A 20,827-nucleotide genomic window follows, 5' to 3' on the forward strand; every position below is an offset into this window, starting at 1 on the left:
AGGTCTCCCTGGAAACAGTAAAGCACATATAGGGTTCCGTTATAACAAATCACGTGTTCCTTCCTGACCTCACCTTGTTAGGTCAACCGGCGAACCCCGATCTAGTCACCACTGCCAGCTGTGTACCCCCCTATAACCACCACAACTACACCCCGCTGTGTACCCGAATATAACTACCACCAACTATTCACTGTCATGTAATCACACCCCACTGTGTACCCCAATATAACTACCCTAACTATTCACTGTCCTGTAACTACCTGCTATAACTACCCCAACTGTTCACCGCCCTGTAACTACACCCCGCTGTATACCCCAATATAACTACCCCAACTATTCACCGCCCTGTAACTACACCCTGCTTCGTACCCTGATATAACTACCCCAACTATTCACTGTCCTGTAACTACACCCTGCTTTGTACCCCGATATAACTACCCCAACTACTCACTGCCCTGTAACTACACCCTGCTGCGTACCCTGATATAACTACCCCAACTATTCACTGTCCTGTAACTACACCCCACTATGTACCCCGCTATAACCACCCCAACTACTCACTGCCCTGTAACTACACCCTGTTGCGTACCCCGATATAACTACCCCAACTATTCACTGTCCTGTAACTACACCCTGCTTTGTACCCCGATATAACTACCCCAACTACTCACTGTCCTGTAACTACACCCTACTGTGTACCCCGATATAACTACAACAACTATTCACCGCCCTGTAACTACACCCCGATGTGTACCCCGATATAACTAACCCAACTACTCACTCCCCTGTAACTACACCCTGCTGCGTACCCTGATATAACTACCCCAACTATTCACTGTCCTGTAACTACAGCCTGCTGTGTACCCAGATATAACTACCCCAACTATTCACCACCCTGTAACTACACCCCGCTGTGTACCCCGATATAACTTCCCTCAACTATTCACTGTCTTGTAACTACACCCTGCTTTGTACCCCGATATAACTATCCAAACTACTCACTGCCCTGTAACTACACCCTGTTGCGTACCCTGATATAACTACCCCAACTTTTCACTGTCCTGTAACTACAGCCTGCTGTGTACCCTGATATAACTACCCCAACTATTCACTGTCCTGTAGCTACAGCCTGCTGTGTACCCCAATATAACTACCCCAGCTATTCACTGTCCTGTAACTACACCCTGCTTTGTACCCCGATATAACTACCCCAACTACTCACTGTCCTGTAACTACACCCTACTGTGTACCCCGATATAACTACCCCAACTATTCACTGCCCTGTAACTACACCCCGCTGTGTACCCCGATATAACTACCCCAACTATTCACTGTCCTGTAACTACACCCTGCTTTGTACCCCAATATAACTACCCCAACTACTCACTGCCCTGTAACTACACCCTGCTGCGTACCCTGATATAACTACCCCAACTATTTACTGTCCTGTAACTACAGCCTGCTGTGTACCCAGATATAACTACCCCAACTACTCACTGTCCTGTAACTACACCCTACTGTGTACCCTGATATAACTACCCCAACTATTCACTGTCCTGTAACTACAGCCTGCTGTGTACCCAGATATAACTGCCCCAGCTATTCACTGTCCTGTAACTACACCCTGCTTTGTACCCCGATATAACTACCTCAACTACTCACTGTCCTGTAACTATACCCTACTGTGTACCCCGATATAACTACCCCAACTATTCACCGCCCTGTAACTACACCCCGCTGTGTACCCTGATATAACTATTCACTGTCCTGTAACTACACCCTGCTTTGTACCCCGATATAACTACCCCAACTACTCACTGCCCTATAAATACACCCTGCTGCGTACCCTGATATAACTACCCCAACTATTCACTGTCCTGTAACTACAGCCTGCTGTGTACTCAGATATAACTACCCTAACTATTCACCGCCCTGTAACTACACCCCGCTGTGTACCCCGATATAACTACCCCAACTATTCACTGTCCTGTAACTACACCCTGCTTTGTACCCTGATATAACTACCCCAACTACTCACTGCCCTGTAACTACACCCTGCTGCGTACCCTGATATAACTACCCCAACTATTTACTGTCCTGTACCTACAGCCTGCTGTGTACCCTGATATAACTACCCCAACTATTCACTGTCCTGTAACTACAGCCTGCTGTGTACCCCGATACAACTACCTCAGCTATTCACTGTCCTGTAACTACACCCTGCTTTGTACCCCGATATAACTACCCCAACTACTCACTGTCCTGTAACTACACCCTACTGTGTATCCCGATATAACTACCCCAACTATTCACCGCCCTGTAACTACACCCTGCAGTGTACCCCGATATAACTACCCCAACTATTCACTGTCCTGTAACTACACCCTGCTTTGTACCCCGATATAACTACCCCAACTACTCACTGCCCTGTAACTACACCCTACTGCGTACCCTGATATAACTACCCCAACTATTTACTGTCCTGTAACTACATTTCACTGCATACCCCGATATAACTACCACAACTATTCACTGTCCTGTAACTACACCCTGCTTTGTACCCCAATATAACTACCCCAACTATTCACTGTCCTGTAACTACAGCCCGCTGTGTACCCCGATATAACCACCCCATCAACTCACTGCCCTGTAACCGTACCCTGCTGTGTACCCCAATATAACTACCCCAACTATTCACCGCCCTGTAACTACACTCTGCTGTGTACCCCGATATAACTACCAACAACAATTCACTATCCTGTAACTACACCCCACTGTGTACCCTGATATAACTACCACCAACAATTCACTGTCCTGTAACTACACCCTGCTGTTTAACCCAGTATTACTACCTCAACTATTCACTGTCCTGTAACTACAGCCCGCTGTGTACCCCAATACAACTACCCCAACTATTCACTGTCCTGTAACTACATCCTGCTGTGTACCCCGCTATAACCACCCCAACTACTCATCACCCTGTAACTACACCCTGCTGCGTACCCAGATATAACTACCCCAACTATACACTGCCATGTAACTACACCCTGCTGCGTACCCAAATATAACTACCACCAACTACTCACTGTCCTGTAACTACACCCTGCTGTGTACCGATATAACTACCCCAACTATTCACTGTCCTGTAACTACACCCTGCTGTGTTCCCCGCTATAATCACCCCAACTACTCATCACCCTGTAACTACACCCTGCTGCGTAGCCAGATATAACTACCCCAACTATACACTGCCCTGTAACTACGGCCTGCTGCGTACACAGATATAACTACCACCAATTACTCCCTGTCCTGTAACTGCACCACGCTGTGTACCCTCATATAACTACCACCAACTACTCACTGTCCTGTAACTACACCCTGCTGTTTAACCCAGTATAACTACTTCAACTATTCACTGTCCTGTAACTACACCCCACAGCGTACCCCGATATAACTACCACAACTATTCACTGTCCTGTAACTACACCCTGCTGTGTACCCCAATATAACTACCCCAACTATTCACTGTCCTGTAACTACAGCCCGCTGTGTACCGATATAACCACCCCAACAACTCACTGCCCTGTAACCGTACCCTGCTGTGTACCCCAATATAACTACCCCAACTATTCACCGACCCTATTACTACACTCTGCTGTGTACCCCGATATAACTACAAGCAACAATTCACTATCCTGTAACTACACCCCGCTGTGTACCCTGATATAACTACCACCAACTATTCACTGTCCTGTAACTACACCCTGCTGTTTAACCCAGTATTACTACCTCAACTATTCACTGTCCTGTAACTACAGCCCGCTGTGTACCCCAATATAACTACCCCAACTATTCACTGTCCTGTAACTACACCCTGCTGTGTACCCCGCTATAACCACCCCAACTACTCATCACCCTGTAACTACACCCTGCTGCGTACCCAGATAAAACTACCCCAACTATACACTGCCCTGTAACTACAGCGTGCTGCGTACCCAGATATAACTACCACCAATTACTCCCTGTCCTGTAACTGCACCACACTGTGTACCCTGATATAACTACCACCAACTACTCACTTTCCTGTAACTACACCCCGCTGTTTAACCCAGTATAGCTACTTCAACTATTCACTGTCCTGTAACTACACCCTGCTGTGTACCCCGCTATAACCACCCCAACTACTCATCACCCTGTAACTACACCCTGCTGCGTACCCAGATATAACTACCCCAACTATACACTGCCCTGTAACTACACCCTGCTGCGTACCCAGATATAACTACCCCAACTATACACCGCCCTGTAACTACACCCTGCTGCGTACCCAGATATAACTACCACCAGTTACTCCCTGTCCTGTAACTACACCCCGCTGTTTACCCCAATATAACTACCCCAACTATTCACTGTCCTGTAAGTACACCCTATTGTGTACCCTGATATAACTACCCCAACTATTCACCGCCCTGTAACTACACCCTGCTGTGTACCCCGATATAACTACCCCAACTATTCACTGTCCTGTAACTACACCCTGCTGTGTACCCCGCTATAACCACCCCAACTACTCATCACCCTGTAACTACACCTTGCTGTGTACCCCAATATAACTACCCCAACTATTCACTGCCCGGTAACTACACCCCGCTTCGTACCCAGATATAACTACCCCAACTACTCACTGTCCTGTAACTACACCCTGCTGTGTTCCCCCAATACAATGCAGACTATTCAACACCCTGTAACTGCACCCTACTGTGTACCCCGATATAACACAGACTATTCACAGTACTGTAACTACATTTTGCTGTGTACCCCAATATAATCCAGACTATTCACCATCCTGTAATTAAACCTTGATGCATACGCCAATATTTTGGAGTGTGGGGTGAAGCTCAGGAATCTGTAGGAAACCCACATAAATAGGGAGAACATACAAACTCCAGGGTGATGTTGCCCTTCTTAGATTAGAGCCCAGGAGTCCCGTGCTGACAGACAACAGCACTAATCCCTAAGCCACCATACTATCCCCAGTATAACTGCCCACACTTACTGAAGTGTCCCAGATCAACTTTCATGTAGGCTTTCGGATGGGCCCTATTCATTATTGTGCCTAAGTATTATTGTGCCATGTTTCATGTTTAGGTCACTTTCCTACTGTAGTATTCCAGGCAGGTGGATGAGGGGTTTACCTAAACTTTCTCGTTCACATCCCACATCACATTTTAATCTTTAGGAAATACTACCATCTAGTGGTCATTTGTAGAAACTCCACTTAGTGTAGGTTACATAGCCACCAGACATATATAGGAAAAGTTCTAGAATAGAGAAGAGCTCAACTCAACCATGCCCCAGTCTGATCATTTGCAATTTGATTACTGATGGCCGGAGAAGCTGGATGCAGCCCTAGGGAGTTTGGCAAAACATGGATACCGCCTATGTCCGAGGGCTGTATCCATGTTTTCCAGGATTTCCTAGTTCGGCATCCAACTTCTCCAGCCATTGGTAATTAAATGGTGAATGATCAGATTGGAGAACATTGCCGAACCCGAACTGCTCGGCAGGTCCGCTCAACAATACCCTAGAGTCAATCTCAAAACTTGTTTTCTTGAGAATGTACAGCGGGGAAAATAAATATTTGATACACTGACAATTTTGCAAGTTTTCCCACCTATAAAGTCCTGAAAATCCTACTGTATGATTTTTTTAAATACTAATTTGTATTTTATTGCATGAAATAAGTATTCGACCACATACCAACTAGCCAGAATTCTGGCTCTCATGGACCTGTTAGTTTCTCTATAAGAAGCTCCTCCTACTCTGCACTCATTACCTGTATTTGAACTTGTTACCTGTATAACAAAAAACACCTGTCCACATACTCAATCACACTCTAACCTCTCCACCATGGCCAAGACTAAAGAGCTGTCTCAGGACACCTGGGACAAAATTGTAGACCTGCACAAAGCTGAAATGGGCTGCAGGACAATTGGCAAGCAGCTTGGTGTGGAGGCAACAACTACTGGTGCAATTATTCGAAAAAGGAAGAAACACGAGATGACTGTCAATCTTCCTCAGTCTGGGGCTCCATGCAAGATCTCGCCTTAAGGATGATTATAAAAAAGGTCAGGAATCAGCCCAGAATTACAAGGAAGGCCCTGGTCACTGACCTGAAGAGAGCTGGGACCACAGTCCAAAGATTACCATTAGTAACACACTATGCCATCATGGATTCAAATCCTGCAGGGCTCACAAGGTCCTGCTGCTCACGCCAGCACATGTCCAGGACTGTTTAAAGTTTGCCTGTGACCATTTAGATGATACAGAGGTGGCATTGGAGAAGGTCATGTGGTCACATGGGACAAAAATAGAACTTTTTAGTATCAAATCCACTCACTATGATTGGAGGAAGAAATAGAATGTGGAAAACCTCAAGAATACAGTCCAAACCATGAAGCATGAGGGTTTAAACATCATACTTTGGGGGGGCTTTTCTGCAAAGGGGACAGGACGACTGCATCGAATTAAAGGGAGGTTGTTGGATGTATCACAATATCTTGGCCAACAACCTCCTTTCCTCATTGAAAATGGGTCATGGCTGAGTCTTCCAACAAGACAATGACGCATGTCCACAAGGACATGTTGGTGCACCAAAATATCGATAATACTATTGATATTCTGGGCAAAAAATCAGTTCGGTACCAGGATTTCCTCTTAGTTGATAATTTATGTTAATCTGCTCAACAGCATATTTTAACATATAGTATACTGCAGAGAACATGGCAGGTCGGCAGGCTGAGCCACTGACTTGTTGGCCCCACCCCGCTACTCACAGTGGCTCCAACCTCAAATAGCCGTCACAGAGCGGTCGCTTGTGCTGGCTATTTAACTGTATAGATGTCATGTTGACAGCAGCATTTACCCCTCCTGAGCCACTCCATAAACAGCGAGGGTCGTCTATCATGTGTAGCAGACCCCCAGTGCTAATGTCTGTCAGTGATCCCACTGGTGGCAGTCATTTAACCCTTTCAATGCCGCGATGTAACACGATCGCTGCATTAAAATGGATGATTGACAAGTGCCTGTCAAGTATCTGATCGACACTCTCGCGATGTGACTGTGGGGTGCTGATGGCTCACATCACAGCAGGAAGTCTGTACTCACCAATCAATTGACTTTAAGAGGTCTAAGGGCTAGAAGCTGATGACGTCACAGAAGGGCATTACGGGCGTGGCTAAGTGACGCTGTGCCCATGAAGCCCCACCCAGGTGGCACAAACCACCAACAAGACCAAGCACCAAGAAATTTATTATGAAGTATGAAAACTGCAGAATTTTTGCAGCCCTTATACAGAAAGGGGGTGACAGTATCACTTTAAGGACTAATAAAAAGTGTGAAAAAAAAAACTAAAAATGTTTTTAAAAAAACAAAAAACCCTCTCATTATAAAACACAAATATACAAACGTGGTACTGATCAAAACTACTAATCACGGTGCAAAAAATAACCCTCATACCACCCTACAGACACAAAGATATAACAGTTCCAGGAGTCAAAATTTTTTAATTTTAAGCATATTTATTTAAAAAAAATTCAGTTTAACTAAAGTAGTAAAATAAAATAAGAGGTTCATAAATTGTACCACTGTAACAGAGCTGATCTGAAGAATATAGATCACGTCAGGTTCACAGTGTAAAAGCAGTTTGGGGGAGGGGGGGTTGTTTTATACCTTATTAAGTATCAAAGTATTGAAATAAGCTTGTGTGAAACATAAAAAGAAGTGGCTCTGTAAGAAGCATTTCAAGGTCCTAGAGTGGCCTAACCAGTCTCCAGACCTGAACCCAATAGAAATTATTTGGAGGGAGCTGAAACTTCCAGCGACAGCCCCAAAACTTGAAAGATGTGGAGAAGATCTATTTGGAGGAGTGCGACACGCTCCCTGCAATTGCAAACAAAGATTTTTGTATTTTTCTATTCTATAAAATACTTATTTCATGCAATAAAATGCAAAATAATTATTTTGTTATCATACAATTTGACTTTCTGGATTTTTTTTAAATAGATTCTGTCTCTCACAGGTGTAGTGTACCTACAATAAAAATTACACATCAGTATAAGGTTATGGGACTCTCGAGAGACTGATGTTGTTGGAGACAGGGGTAGAGCATGATGGCATTTCACTACCCAACCCCTTTTTTCTCGGAGAGATAAGCCACCGCTTAGAGTTTGCCAATGGTTGGAGGCAATAGTGTCCACTATGTTGACTGTGCCCACTTTGTTTAATCCTAGCTATTATCTGGTAAACCACATTCTATAATTCTGTAATAATAATGTATTACACATCCATAGCACCCTCCTAATTAGCACAAACCCATTCATACCAATGTATTGGTGTGTGTATGGGGACATGAATGGGTCCTTATTCTGCCCGCATTTGCAGAAAAATCTAATTTGTAAAAAAAAGGGGACTTACTTTGAAAGCTCCAATTTATAGGAACCCCTGAAGCAAAACTGAGCGTGGGCCGGTATGTACTGGGTCGCAGGGAGTAAGGGGGCTGCCTTTTGCTTACTCGCAGCGGGATGATAATTCCGCTGCAAGTATGTATTCTTATTGAAAGTGACAGGGAAGGATCCACAGTGGATTTTGCTGCAAACTAGCAGCGTGAAATCCACTGCGCATACGTTATTTGTGAACCCACCCTAAAGCTGCGTTAACCAAGTACAGGGAGCAGAGTGGGATCCATCGATGACTTTTGCAGAAAGTGCAGGTTGGACTGTCCTCTAGCAATGGAGCAAGTTAAGGAGGATCGGCCAATCACCATCAAGGGAAACCTGAATTGTTGCATTGCAGATATTGTGTCCCTCTTTATTACTGTGATGGATAAACTCTGCTTAGAGATTAGAATGATGGATGAGATCCAATGAGACCTGCGAGGGTTGATGGGAGACCATGAAGAGGATGAGCCATCTACCACCAGACTTTGAGGGCAGAGAGAAGGTCAGCCATTGGTTACAGAAGTTGAGCAGCATGTCAGCCTCTGATGAACTTGATGATTCCCAAATCCGGCAGATGTTATTTGACCTGAAATCTGCATATAATGCCTTCAATCGCTTCCTTCACTCCTAACCCCATATGTTATTCTGGAGCATGTCCCCCACATCAGGCGCCATACCTCCAGATCAAAGCAATATGGTCCTTGTGTAACGCCTTTGGCCTGTCACTTGGCAGCCTCTCTTAACTTAGTTCTCCGACCCCTTACTGGACAGCAACCCTTGATTTGAACGCTCCCAATGCATCACCTGACAGCTCCCCTACCTGTCCTCACCACCATCTGACAGCTCCCCCCGACCTGACCTCTCCAACATCTGGCCTGATGAGGTCAGGTAGGGGAGCTGTCAGGTGATGCAGTGGGAGCGTTCAAATCAAGGGTTGCTGTCCAGTAAGGGGTCGGAGAGCTAAGTTAGGAGAGGCTGGCCAGTGACAGGCTAAATGGAGCCATGGTGGGGTCAGCTGGTTCTCTTTCAGGATAGGCGTTACACAAGGACCATATTGCTTTGATCTGGAGGTATGGCTCCTGATGCTGCACCCTCATCCAGTACTGGTGGTCTCCTGTTCCAGTGCAGTGACCGCTGCACCCTCATCCAGCACTGGTGCTCCCCTGTTCCAGTAAGGTGACTGCTCTACCCTCATCCAGCACTGGTGGTCTCCTGTTCCAGTGCAGTGACTGCTGCACCCTCATCCAGCACTGGTGGTCTCCTGTTCCAGTGCAGTGACTGCTGCACCCTCATCCAGCACTAGTGGTCCCCTGTTCCAGTGCAGTGACTTCTGCACCCTCATACAGCACTAGTGGTCCCCTGTTCCAGTGCAGTGACTACTGCTCCCTCATCCAGCACTGGTGGTCTCCTGTTCCAGTGCAGTGACTGCTGCACCCTCATCCAGCACTGGTGGTCCCCTGTTCCAGTGCAGTGACTGCTGCACCCTCATCCAGCACTGGTGCTCCCCTGTTCCAGTAAGGTGACTGCTCTACCCTCATCCAGCACTGGTGCTCCCCTGTTCCAGTAAGGTGACTGCTCTACCCTCATCCAGCACTGGTGGTCTCCTGTTCCAGTGCAGTGACTGCTGCACCCTCATCCAGCACTAGTGGTCCCATGTTCCAGTGCAGTGCCTGCTGCACCCTCATCCAGCACTGGTGGTCTCCTGTTCCAGTAAGGTGACTGCTGCACCCTCATCCAGCACTGGTGCCCCCCTGTTCCAGTTCAGTGACCGCTGCATTCTCCTCCAGCACTGGTGGTCCCCTGTTCCAGTGCAGTGCCTGCTGCACCCTCATCCAGCACTGGTGGTCCCCTGTTCCAGTGCAGTGACTGCTGCACCCTCATCCAGTACTGGTGGTCTCCTGTTCCAGTGCAGTGACTGCTGCACCCTCATCCAGCACTGGTGCTCCCCTGTTCCAGTAAGGTGACTGCTCTACCCTCATCCAGCACTGGTGGTCTCCTGTTCCAGTGCAGTACCTGCTGCACCCTCATCCAGCACTGGTGGTCCCCTGTTCCAGTGCAGTGACTGCTGCACCCTCATCCAGTACTGGTGGTCTCCTGTTCCAGTGCAGTGATCGCTGCACCCTCATCCAGCACTGGTGCTCCCCTGTTCCAGTAAGGTGACTGCTCTACCCTCATCCAGCACTGGTGGTCTCCTGTTCCAGTGCAGTGAGTGCTGCACCCTCATCCAGCACTAGTGGTCCCCTGTTCCAGTGCAGTGACTTCTGCACCCTCATACAGCAATAGTGGTCCCCTGTTCCAGTGCAGTGACTACTGCTCCCTCATCCAGCACTGGTGGTCTCCTGTTCCAATGCAGTGACTGCTGCACCCTCATCCAGCACTGGTGGTCCCATGTTCCAGTGCAGTGACTGCTGCACCCTCATCCAGTACTGGTGGTCTCCTGTTCCAGTGCAGTGACTGCTGCACCCTCATCCAGCACTGGTGCTCCCCTGTTCCAGTAAGGTGACTGCTCTACCCTCATCCAGCACTGGTGGTCTCCTGTTCCAGTGCAGTGCCTGCTGCACCCTCATCCAGCACTGGTGGTCCCCTGTTCCAGTGCAGTGACTGCTGCACCCTCATCCAGTACTGGTGGTCTCCTGTTCCAGTGCAGTGACTGCTGCACCCTCATCCAGCACTGGTGCTCCCCTGTTCCAGTAAGGTGACTGCTCTACCCTCATCCAGCACTGGTGGTCTCCTGTTCCAGTGCAGTGACTGCTGCACCCTCATCCAGCACTAGTGGTCCCCTGTTCCAGTGCAGTGACTTCTGCACCCTCATACAGCACTAGTGGTCCCCTGTTCCAGTGCAGTGACTACTGCTCCCTCATCCAGCACTGGTGGTCTCCTGTTCCAGTGCAGTGACTGCTGCACCCTCATCCAGCACTGGTGGTCCCCTGTTCCAGTGCAGTGACTGCTGCACCCTCATCCAGTACTGGTGGTCTCCTGTTCCAGTGCAGTGACTGCTGCACCCTCATCCAGCACTGGTGCTCCCCTGTTCCAGTAAGGTGACTGCTCTACCCTCATCCAGCACTGGTGGTCTCCTGTTCCAGTGCAGTGCCTGCTGCACCCTCATCCAGCACTGGTGGTCCCCTGTTCCAGTGCAGTGACTGCTGCACCCTCATCCAGTACTGGTGGTCTCCTGTTCCAGTGCAGTGACCGCTGCACCCTCATCCAGCACTGGTGCTCCCCTGTTCCAGTAAGGTGACTGCTCTACCCTCATCCAGCACTGGTGGTCTCCTGTTCCAGTGCAGTGACTGCTGCACCCTCATCCAGCACTAGTGGTCCCCTGTTCCAGTGCAGTGACTACTGCTCCCTCATCCAGCACTGGTGGTCTCCTTTTCCAGTGCAGTGACTGCTGCACCCTCATCCAGCACTGGTGGTCCCCTGTTCCAGTGCAGTGACTGCTGCACCCTCATCCAGCACTGGTGGTCTCCTGTTCCAGTGCAGTGACTGCTGCACCCTCATCCAGCACTAGTGGTCCCCTGTTCCAGTGCAGTGACTTCTGCACCCTCATACAGCACTAGTGGTCCCCTGTTCCAGTGACTACTGCTCCCTCATCCAGCACTGGTGCTCTCCTGTTCCAGTGCAGTGACTGCTGCTCCCTCATCCAGCACTGGTGGTCCCCTGTTCCAATGCAGTGACTGCTGGTCCCTCATACAGCACTGGAGCTCCCCTGTTCCAGTGAGGTGACTGCTGCACCTTTATCCAGCACTGGTGCTCCCCTGTTCCAGTGCAGTGACCGCTGCATTCTCCTCCAGCACTGGTGGTCCCCTGTTCCAGTGCAGTGACCGCTGCACCCTCATCCAGCACTGGTGGTCCCCTGTTCCAGTAAGGCGACTGCTCTACCCTCCTCCAGCACTGGTGGTCCCCTGTTCCAGTGCAGGTTAGCTGCCCCCCCAGTCCTTCTTTATGGGAGCTCGGAAGCTAGCAGCGCTGCCCTGTATGACTGAGGTGCCGGCCAGTGTGTGGCCTCCTCTCACTCAGGGGACCGTGTTGCTATGATCCATCCCCTGCCCTGTAACCCTGGGATAACTCCTTTCTGACGGTTCTCCTCATTCATCCCCTTGTAGACTTGGTGTAAATAAGAAGCCGTGTCCCGCGCTGTCTGTCCTCCTTCCTCTGTCTCAGCTTCTTCATCTCTTCTTCCTCTCACGTCTCTTTCTTCCTCTGTGTCTCTCATGGTCACTCTCATCCTCTCTCCGTCTCCCTGAGGCCTCCACGGTATCTCTCGGTCTCCTCCCCGGTGTCCGGTAGGGGGCGGCTCTTCTAGCTCCTCCCAAGACATTTTACAGCCAGAGCCGCAGCCGCCCGAATCTACCCGCCTCCTCCCTCGTTCTTCAGGCCCCGCCGGTCCCCGCGGTATACAGGTAACGTGCGGGGTGCGGGGAGGGGGGCGGTAGGCTGGGGCTGCTCAGGAAAGGCCCCGGCTTGTGGCCTATTCCCGATACCTCGCCCTGACACCTATATATATAATGCTATCACCCGCCCATGCTGTGTGATATGTGTATATGATCCACTGTATAACACCATGCCTGCTGTGGGATCTGTGTGTGTGTATATATATATATATATATATATATATATATATATATACATACACACATACATAAACACACCATCCTCTATATAATAATGCCCCTGCTGTGTGATATATACAGCATCCTCTATATAATAATACCCCCTGCTGTGTGATATATACAGCATCCTCTATATAATACCCCTGCTGTGTGATATATACAGCATCTATATAATACCCCTTCTGTGTGATATATACAGCATCTATATAATACCCCTGCTGTGTGATATACATACAGCATCCTCTATATAATACCCCGCTGTGTGATATATACAGCATCCTCTGTATAATACCCCTGCTGTGTGATATATACAGCATCCTCTATATAATACCCCGCTGTGTGATATATACAGCATCTATATAATACCCCTTCTGTGTGATATATACAGCATCTATATAATACCCCTTCTGTGTGATATATACAGCATCTATATAATACCCCTTCTGTGTGATATATACAGCATCTATATAATACCCCTGCTGTGTGATATATATACAGCATCCTCTGTATAATACCCCTGCTGTGTGATATACATACAGTATCCTCTATATAATAATACCCCCTGCTGTGTGATATATACAGTATCCTCTATATAATACCCCTGCTGTGTGATATATACAGCATCCTCTATATAATACCACTGCTGTGTGATATACATACAGCATCCTCTATATAATACCCCTGCTGTGTGATATATACAGTATCCTCTATATAATACCCCTGCTCTGTGATATATACAGTATCCTCTATATAATACCCCTGCTTTGTGATATATATACAGCATCCTCTATATAATACCCCTGCTGTGTGATATACATACAGCATCCTCTATATAATAATGCCCCTGCTGTGTGATATATACAGCATCCTCTATATAATACCCCTGCTGTGTGATATATACAGCATCCTCTATATAATACCCCGCTGTGTGATATATACAGCATCCTCTATATAATACCCCGCTGTGTGATATATACAGCATCTATATAATACCCCTTCTGTGTGATATATACAGCATCTATATAATACCCCTGCTGTGTGATATATACAGCATCTATATAATACCCCTGCTGTGTGATATATACAGCATCTATATAATACCCCTGCTGTGTGATATATACAGCATCCTCTGTATAATACCCCTGCTGTGTGATATACATACAGTATCCTCTATATAATAATACCCCCTGCTGTGTGATATATACAGTATCCTCTATATAATACCCCTGCTGTGTGATATACATACAGTATCCTCTATATAATACCCCTGCTGTGTGATATATACAGCATCCTCTATATAATACCCCTGCTGTGTGATATACATACAGTATCCTCTATATAATACCCCTGCTGTGTGATATATACAGCATCCTCTATATAATACCCCTGCTGTGTGATATATACAGTATCCTCTATATAATACCCCTGTTGTGTGATATATACAGCATCCTCTATATAATAATACCCCCTGCTGTGTGATATATACAGTATCCTCTATATAATACCCCTGCTGTGTGATATACATACAGTATCCTCTATATAATACCCCTGCTGTGTGATATATACAGCATCCTCTATATAATACCCCTGTTGTGTGATATATACAGTATCCTCTATATAATACCCCTGTTGTGTGATATATACAGCATCCTCTATATAATAATACCCCTGCTGTGTGATATATACAGCATCCTCTATATAATACCCCTGCTGTGTGATATATACAGCATCCTCTATATAATACCCCGCTGTGTGATATATACAGAATCTATATAATACCCCTTCTGTGTGATATATACAGCATCTATATAATACCCCTGCTGTGTGATATATACAGCATCCTCTGTATAATACCCCTGCTGTGTGATATACATACAGTATCCTCTATATAATACCCCTGCTGTGTGATATATACAGCATTCTCTATATAATACCCCCTGCTGTGTGATATATACAGCATCCTCTATATAATACCCCTGCTGTGTAATATACAGCATCTATATAATACCCCTTCTGTGTGATATAAACAGCATCTATATAATACCCCTTCTGTGTGATATATACAGCATCTATATAATACTCCTGCTGTGATATATACAGCATCTTTATAATACCCCTTCTGTGTGATATATACAGCATCTATATAATACTCCTGCTTTGTGATATATACAGCACCTTTATAATTCCCTCCTGCTGTGTGATATATACAGCATCCTCTATATAATACCCCCTGCTGTGTGATATATACAGCATCTATATAATACCCCCTGCTGTGTGATATATACAGCATACTCTATGTAATACCCCCTGCTGTGTGATATATACAGCATCACTGTACTGAGTGCTTTAGCCGACAGTGTTATCTTTGGCTGGTCTCCCTGATATCAGTGATCTGTTTCTCTTATGAATGGAGTGTGTCTTTGCATTCTCTATGGGGCCGCCAAATTCCTCTTTTGTGAGGATTGCATCCCCATTTTCTGCATCAGTGGTTGGACCCCCAGCGATCAGCCTATTGTCCTCTATGGCTAGGGAAAGAAATACCCATATGAGAGTTCCCCTTTAAAGGAGAACTCTGTTGAAATTTTTAAAAGCAAGTGCTGGCAGAATGGGTTGAGAACATAATAAAGAAGTTATACTTACCTGTCCCTATGTGTGGGGAAGTGTAAGTATGACTTCTTTATTATGTACCCACCCTGCCCTGCTAGCATTGGTTTTTAAAGTTTGTCCGGAGCTCTCCTGTAAAGCGTACCTCTCATGATGAGTACTCATGCGATCAGTGTGCGGTGGCTCTTGCTGCCGGATGTTCAAGTAACTATTGGATGCGACTACAGCCAGTCAGTTCTGCACACAAACCCTATTGGATCAAAATAGAGCTTTTTCTCGGATCTTCTCAGGGCAGCCTTTTATTTTATTAAATTACTTCTTTGACCTCTAACCTGTGTGACACCCCTGCTCCTGTCAGTGCTGCTGCACAGACATTTATAAACTACACTAAACAATTATCGCCCGTACATTTAGTGCAATAGTGCAAAAGACCACAATCAGCCGACATGCACAACGTCGTCTTTCAAAAATTACGATAACGACAGAGACTGTCTGCTGCTCTGTGTAATAGGACCGGTGGCAGAAGACCCCCGCTGACTACAATGAGCAGCCTCTCGCGCAGCTCCACGCCCCCCCCCTCTTGCTGTCCATGCGTGAAGCAGCACCTGCAGCGAGCGAAGAACAAGGAAGAAGCAAGCGCTGATCTGACAGGTCGGCTCTTGCTTTCTCCTCTAGGATATGGCCTTACTTTCCAAACTGCTGACACTGTCATATATCCGTCTGTGCTTCCAGAATGTAAAAGAAAAGCTCTTATTCTCTAGTACAAGAAGTCCAAAGAGGCTTTTCCAAGTTCCTGAATAGCTACGGGCTAGAATGTCCTCTCCCCCTCCCTGCCTGATAGACACAGGGTCAGGTATGGGAGGGGAGGGAGGTGTTGCAGCCTGGTGCACATCAGGAGCTCAGGAACAACTCTTTGACTCTTTTTAATACATTCTGGAAGCACAGACGGATATATGAAACTTACCCTGTGTCTCCTTGTCCTAGCTGCTATCCAACAGTGTAAGCAATTTAGAACATGACAGCTGACAGATTCCCTCTAACATGGTGATATAGTTACTGCTATAGCTTTGCAACTGATCTGTATGCTCCTTTATATTATATACCTATCCCCCTAGACACCCCCCCCACACACACACACACACACTTACTTTATTTTGGGTTCGCAGCAGGTCTTTCTCAGCTTCTTTGTTTTTGTTACCAGATTTTCTCTAGAAGATGCCGTGACGTCATGCAGAGATCACCCATCTTCCTGGTAACTGCTTAGCTGTAAACCTGAAGCCTTTCCTGTTGGACTCCTGTTTATTGGTACCCAGCATGTCCGAGGGCTGGGCTCCTGCACAGGCCCCTCCTTCCTCCTTGCAGACATCCCAGCAGCAGACGCCACAACATCCCATTGCACTTGGGGAGCATCCCATCGCCAACCAAGCCTCCGCCGACAACCCATTGGGCTGTACTGTCTACGGCATTCTTGTCCAACCTGATCTTGGGATCCAGCATCCTCCCTTACCCCCTGCCGAGCCTTTGCACAAGTGTGGGCTGTGTGGACATGACCTGACCCATCTGGCCAACCCGCAAGAACATCAGTGCATCTCCTCCGCCAGTCAGGACCGCTCCTTCCAGTGTACCCAGTGTCTGAAGATCTTTCACCAAGCAACTGACCTTCTTGAACACCAGTGTACACAGGTTGAGCAGAAGCCTTTTGTATGTGGAGTTTGTAAAATGGGTTTCTCTCTGCTGACCTCACTGGCTCAACATCACACTGCCCACAATGGCAGCTCTTTAAAATGCTCCATCTGTGAGAAGACATACAAGTCTCCGGAGGCAGAGAGAGCTTGTTTACCAACTGCACCTCCTCCTGTACCAGCCACAACCTCACTTGACAGACCCTTCATCTGCACCTTATGTCATAAGCCATTTAAGCACCTGTCAGAACTCTCCCGCCATGAACGTGTTCACACCGGTGAGAAGCCATACAAGTGCACGCTATGTGATAAAAGCTTCAGCCAGTCCTCACACCTGGTGCACCACAAGCGCACACACAGCTCAGAGCGCCCCTACAAGTGCACAGTGTGTGAGAAAAGCTTCAAGCATCGCTCCCATCTCTTGCGGCACATGTATGCCCACTCAGGTGAGCAGCTCTTCCAATGTCAGACATGCCAGCTGCGCTTCAAGGAATCTTCTCAGTTACTGCAGCACCCTTGCACACCAGCTGGGGAGCGACCCTTCCATTGTGGCGCCTGTCAAAAGACTTTCCGGCGGCCATCAGACCTCAGGCAGCACGAGCGGACACACAGCGAGGAACGCCCTTTCCACTGTGATCTTTGTCAGATGAGTTTTAAGCAGCAGTACGCACTTATGAGGCATCGTCGCACACATAAAGCTGAAGAGCCTGACAACTGTACTTTTTGTGAAAAAGGCATGGCCTTCAGTCAGCATGGGGCTGAGAGCATCTTCAAATGCAACGCTTGCCAGCAGGGCTTCCACCAGTCACAGGACTTGTTACGGCACAAATGTGGACAGAGCAACGCAGAACGGCCCTTCCAGTGTAGCGTGTGTCATAAGACATACAAGCGCGCCTCTGCCCTGCAGAAACACCAGGCCGCCCACTGCACAGAGAAGCCACTAAGATGCACAGCCTGTGAGCGCCGCTTCTTCTCTTCTTCAGAGTTTGTGCAGCATCGCTGTGATCCAGCTAGGGATAAACCTCTTAAATGTCCAGACTGTGAAAAACGCTTTAAATACGCATCTGACCTGCAAAGGCATAGACGGGTGCACACGGGCGAGAAGCCCTACAAGTGCCTGTCCTGTGACAAAAGTTTTAAGCAGAGGGAACATCTGAATAAACACCAGAGTGTCCACAACAGAGAGCAGCATTACAAGTGCTTGTGGTGTGGCGAGCGCTTCCATGAACTGAGTCAGCTCCAGGAACACAGTGCACAGCACACAGCAGACGGTGCCTTCCAGGTGGCAGCATGTCTGCCCTGACATTTCTCTGAATACGACACTATTGCCCCTACATCCTCCCACACCAAATCCTGTTCATGTGTTTTATACTCCTGTCTATGTCAGTGAGTAATAAAGCAGTCTTTAAAGTGGAAGTGCTCCCATGGAAGCTGCTGCCTCCTGTGTCTTTGTTGTGTGCCCACACTTGTATTGACATAAGATAGCAGGCATATGTCGCAGGAAGAAATATAGGGTGAAGATGGGAAGCGGAACTGTGGGTCAAAGCCTTTAGTGGGACATCCAAAAACATGACAAGAGAACCCCTGACCATGGTAGCTGAAAATAGACTGTTAACTATTTTCTATGCAACCCCAGCAATACCTTAAAAAATATGAATACTCAGAGTACCCCTTTATGTAACTAAATCTATATAGTCTGGAGGAAAGGGGGACAGGATTCAAACCTTTAACCCCTGACCAGTGCATTTTTTATTGTCACCTTTAAACCTTTTCATTTTTTAGACAACTAACCTATGAGGGCTTTTTTTGCAGGACAAGTTGTACATTCTATTGGCACCAATTTACGGAGGCAAATTGACAAAATACTTTCTGACCATGGTTTCTTTTTATTTCATATTTTTGTAAATTGTCATGGGGCTGCCATCTTAACAAAGCTGGTTTTAACAGCAAGAAACTAAACTTGATTCCTCCAGCTCATATAAAATTCCACTTTATTAATTCCAAAAGTCTAAAATAATAGCCGACGTGTTTCAAGCTTACTCAGCTCTTAATCATGGCATCTATACAATTAGACAAACAGACTAAGTGTTAATGTACAAAGGTTACAAACGTGATTAAAAACATATATATATATATATATATATATATATATATATATATATATATATATATATATATATATATATATACATACACATAGAAAAACAGACACAGGAGGAGGTTCTTGTACATCATAAGTAATCATATTTTTGTGACCATGATTGATACTTGAGACAAGTATCAATCATGGTCACAAAAATATTATTACCATTGTATAGATGCCATGACTAAGAGCTGAGTAAGCTCGAAACGCGTCGGACATAATTTTAGACTTTTGGAATTAATAAAGTGGAATTTTATATGAGCTGGAGGAATCAAGTTTCGTTTCTTGCCATTTACACCCCGGAATCCAGGGGCTTCATCTCCCATGCTCTATTTTTCCTACGTGATCCAAGGAAGCATAAATATTACTGGAAGCTGACCGCATTCACTGCTTTTAACAGCATTTAGTGACATGCTTCACAGCAATACTCGTCGACAATAGAGTCTGTCCCCTTGAGATGAATGTGAAGCATTATTGAGCATACTCTGCGACCTTTGAAGAGGTCATTCCGCAGGGAGCTGCTATTGTCTCCTATATCTACTGGTGTCACATGTCCTTGCAATGCTGTACAGATAACTTTACAGCAGCCTCCTCTTATCACAACAGGAAGACCCATCGGTGAGAATGAAAACTGCAAGATCTCAGGATTAATTTATTATTTTATAATATAGATAGAAAAATAAAAAATTAGAAAAAGTTACCCAAAAGTATTTAAAAATATGTTTTTAACATAAAAATACATTATTTAAACAGTAAGTTATTTTATAATAACACATTCCCTTTAACCCCTCCAGGGAAAGGCTAATTATAGTTTTTGCACTTTTGTTTGTTCCTCCTCATGTTTAAAAGCCCATAGCTCTTGCATTTTTTCACATGGACCCACATGAGCCCTTTTTTTTTTGGTAAATAAAGATTTTATTGTACACAACTAGTAAAATACATGTGAATAGATGGGACTTGACATTGTTCAGTTCGCTATACACATAACGTAGCAATCCTGCAAAACCATATTCCTTCCTGAAACAGACTACAAATAGTCATCAAACAAAATACGGGGTAAATTTTAATTACATTCACATCCTGCCAGAGTATGATATGTATTGCATATAAGGACATTGATAATGTTAGAAAAAAGGAGAAGCAAGAAATGAGAGAAAAAAGAGCCATAAGAACTAACAAAAAGGGGGGGGGAGAGGAGGAAAGAGGAAGAGATATTAAGTGCTTCAAACCGCCAATGGTCTAAATAGAGATGTTAGGAGGGTATAGTTAGCCCTATGTCCAATGTTGGGA

At 46.2% G+C, this 20,827-nt stretch overlaps 2 protein-coding genes across 7 annotated transcripts in view; both read left to right on the top strand.

The window, feature by feature from the left end:
* Window positions 1-104: 104 nt before the first annotated feature.
* ZNF319 (zinc finger protein 319) lies at window positions 105-19,315 on the top strand. Of its 2 annotated transcripts, none has more exons than XM_069966423.1 (2): window positions 105-197; window positions 16,914-19,315. In XM_069966423.1, exon 2 carries the CDS (start codon window positions 17,027-17,029, stop codon window positions 18,695-18,697), a length of 1,671 nt encoding a protein of 556 aa, XP_069822524.1. In that variant the 5' UTR covers window positions 105-197; window positions 16,914-17,026; the 3' UTR covers window positions 18,698-19,315. The 2 variants fall into 2 exon arrangements, with proteins under 2 accessions (XP_069822524.1, XP_069822523.1); XM_069966422.1 differs by lacking the exon at window positions 105-197 and adding an exon at window positions 12,809-12,898.
* CNGB1 (cyclic nucleotide gated channel subunit beta 1) overlaps window positions 12,820-20,827 on the top strand; it is a 49,574-nt gene continuing 41,566 nt past the window's right edge. For all 5 annotated transcript variants that reach the window (XM_069966415.1, XM_069966418.1, XM_069966419.1 and 2 more), the window contains exon 1: window positions 12,820-12,898. The gene's annotated coding sequence lies outside the window, so the exon portion shown is untranslated. The remainder of the gene's footprint in view (window positions 12,899-20,827) is intronic.

The sequence above is a fragment of the Dendropsophus ebraccatus genome, chromosome 4 (assembly GCF_027789765.1).
Source record: "Dendropsophus ebraccatus isolate aDenEbr1 chromosome 4, aDenEbr1.pat, whole genome shotgun sequence".
NCBI classification, from domain to species: Eukaryota; Metazoa; Chordata; class Amphibia; order Anura; family Hylidae; genus Dendropsophus; species Dendropsophus ebraccatus.

Excerpts from the sequence above, each read along its gene's own strand:
- ZNF319 (XM_069966423.1), top strand. The coding sequence starts at position 17,027 with ATGTCCGAGGGCTGGGCTCCTGCACAGGCCCCTCCTTCCTCCTTGCAG.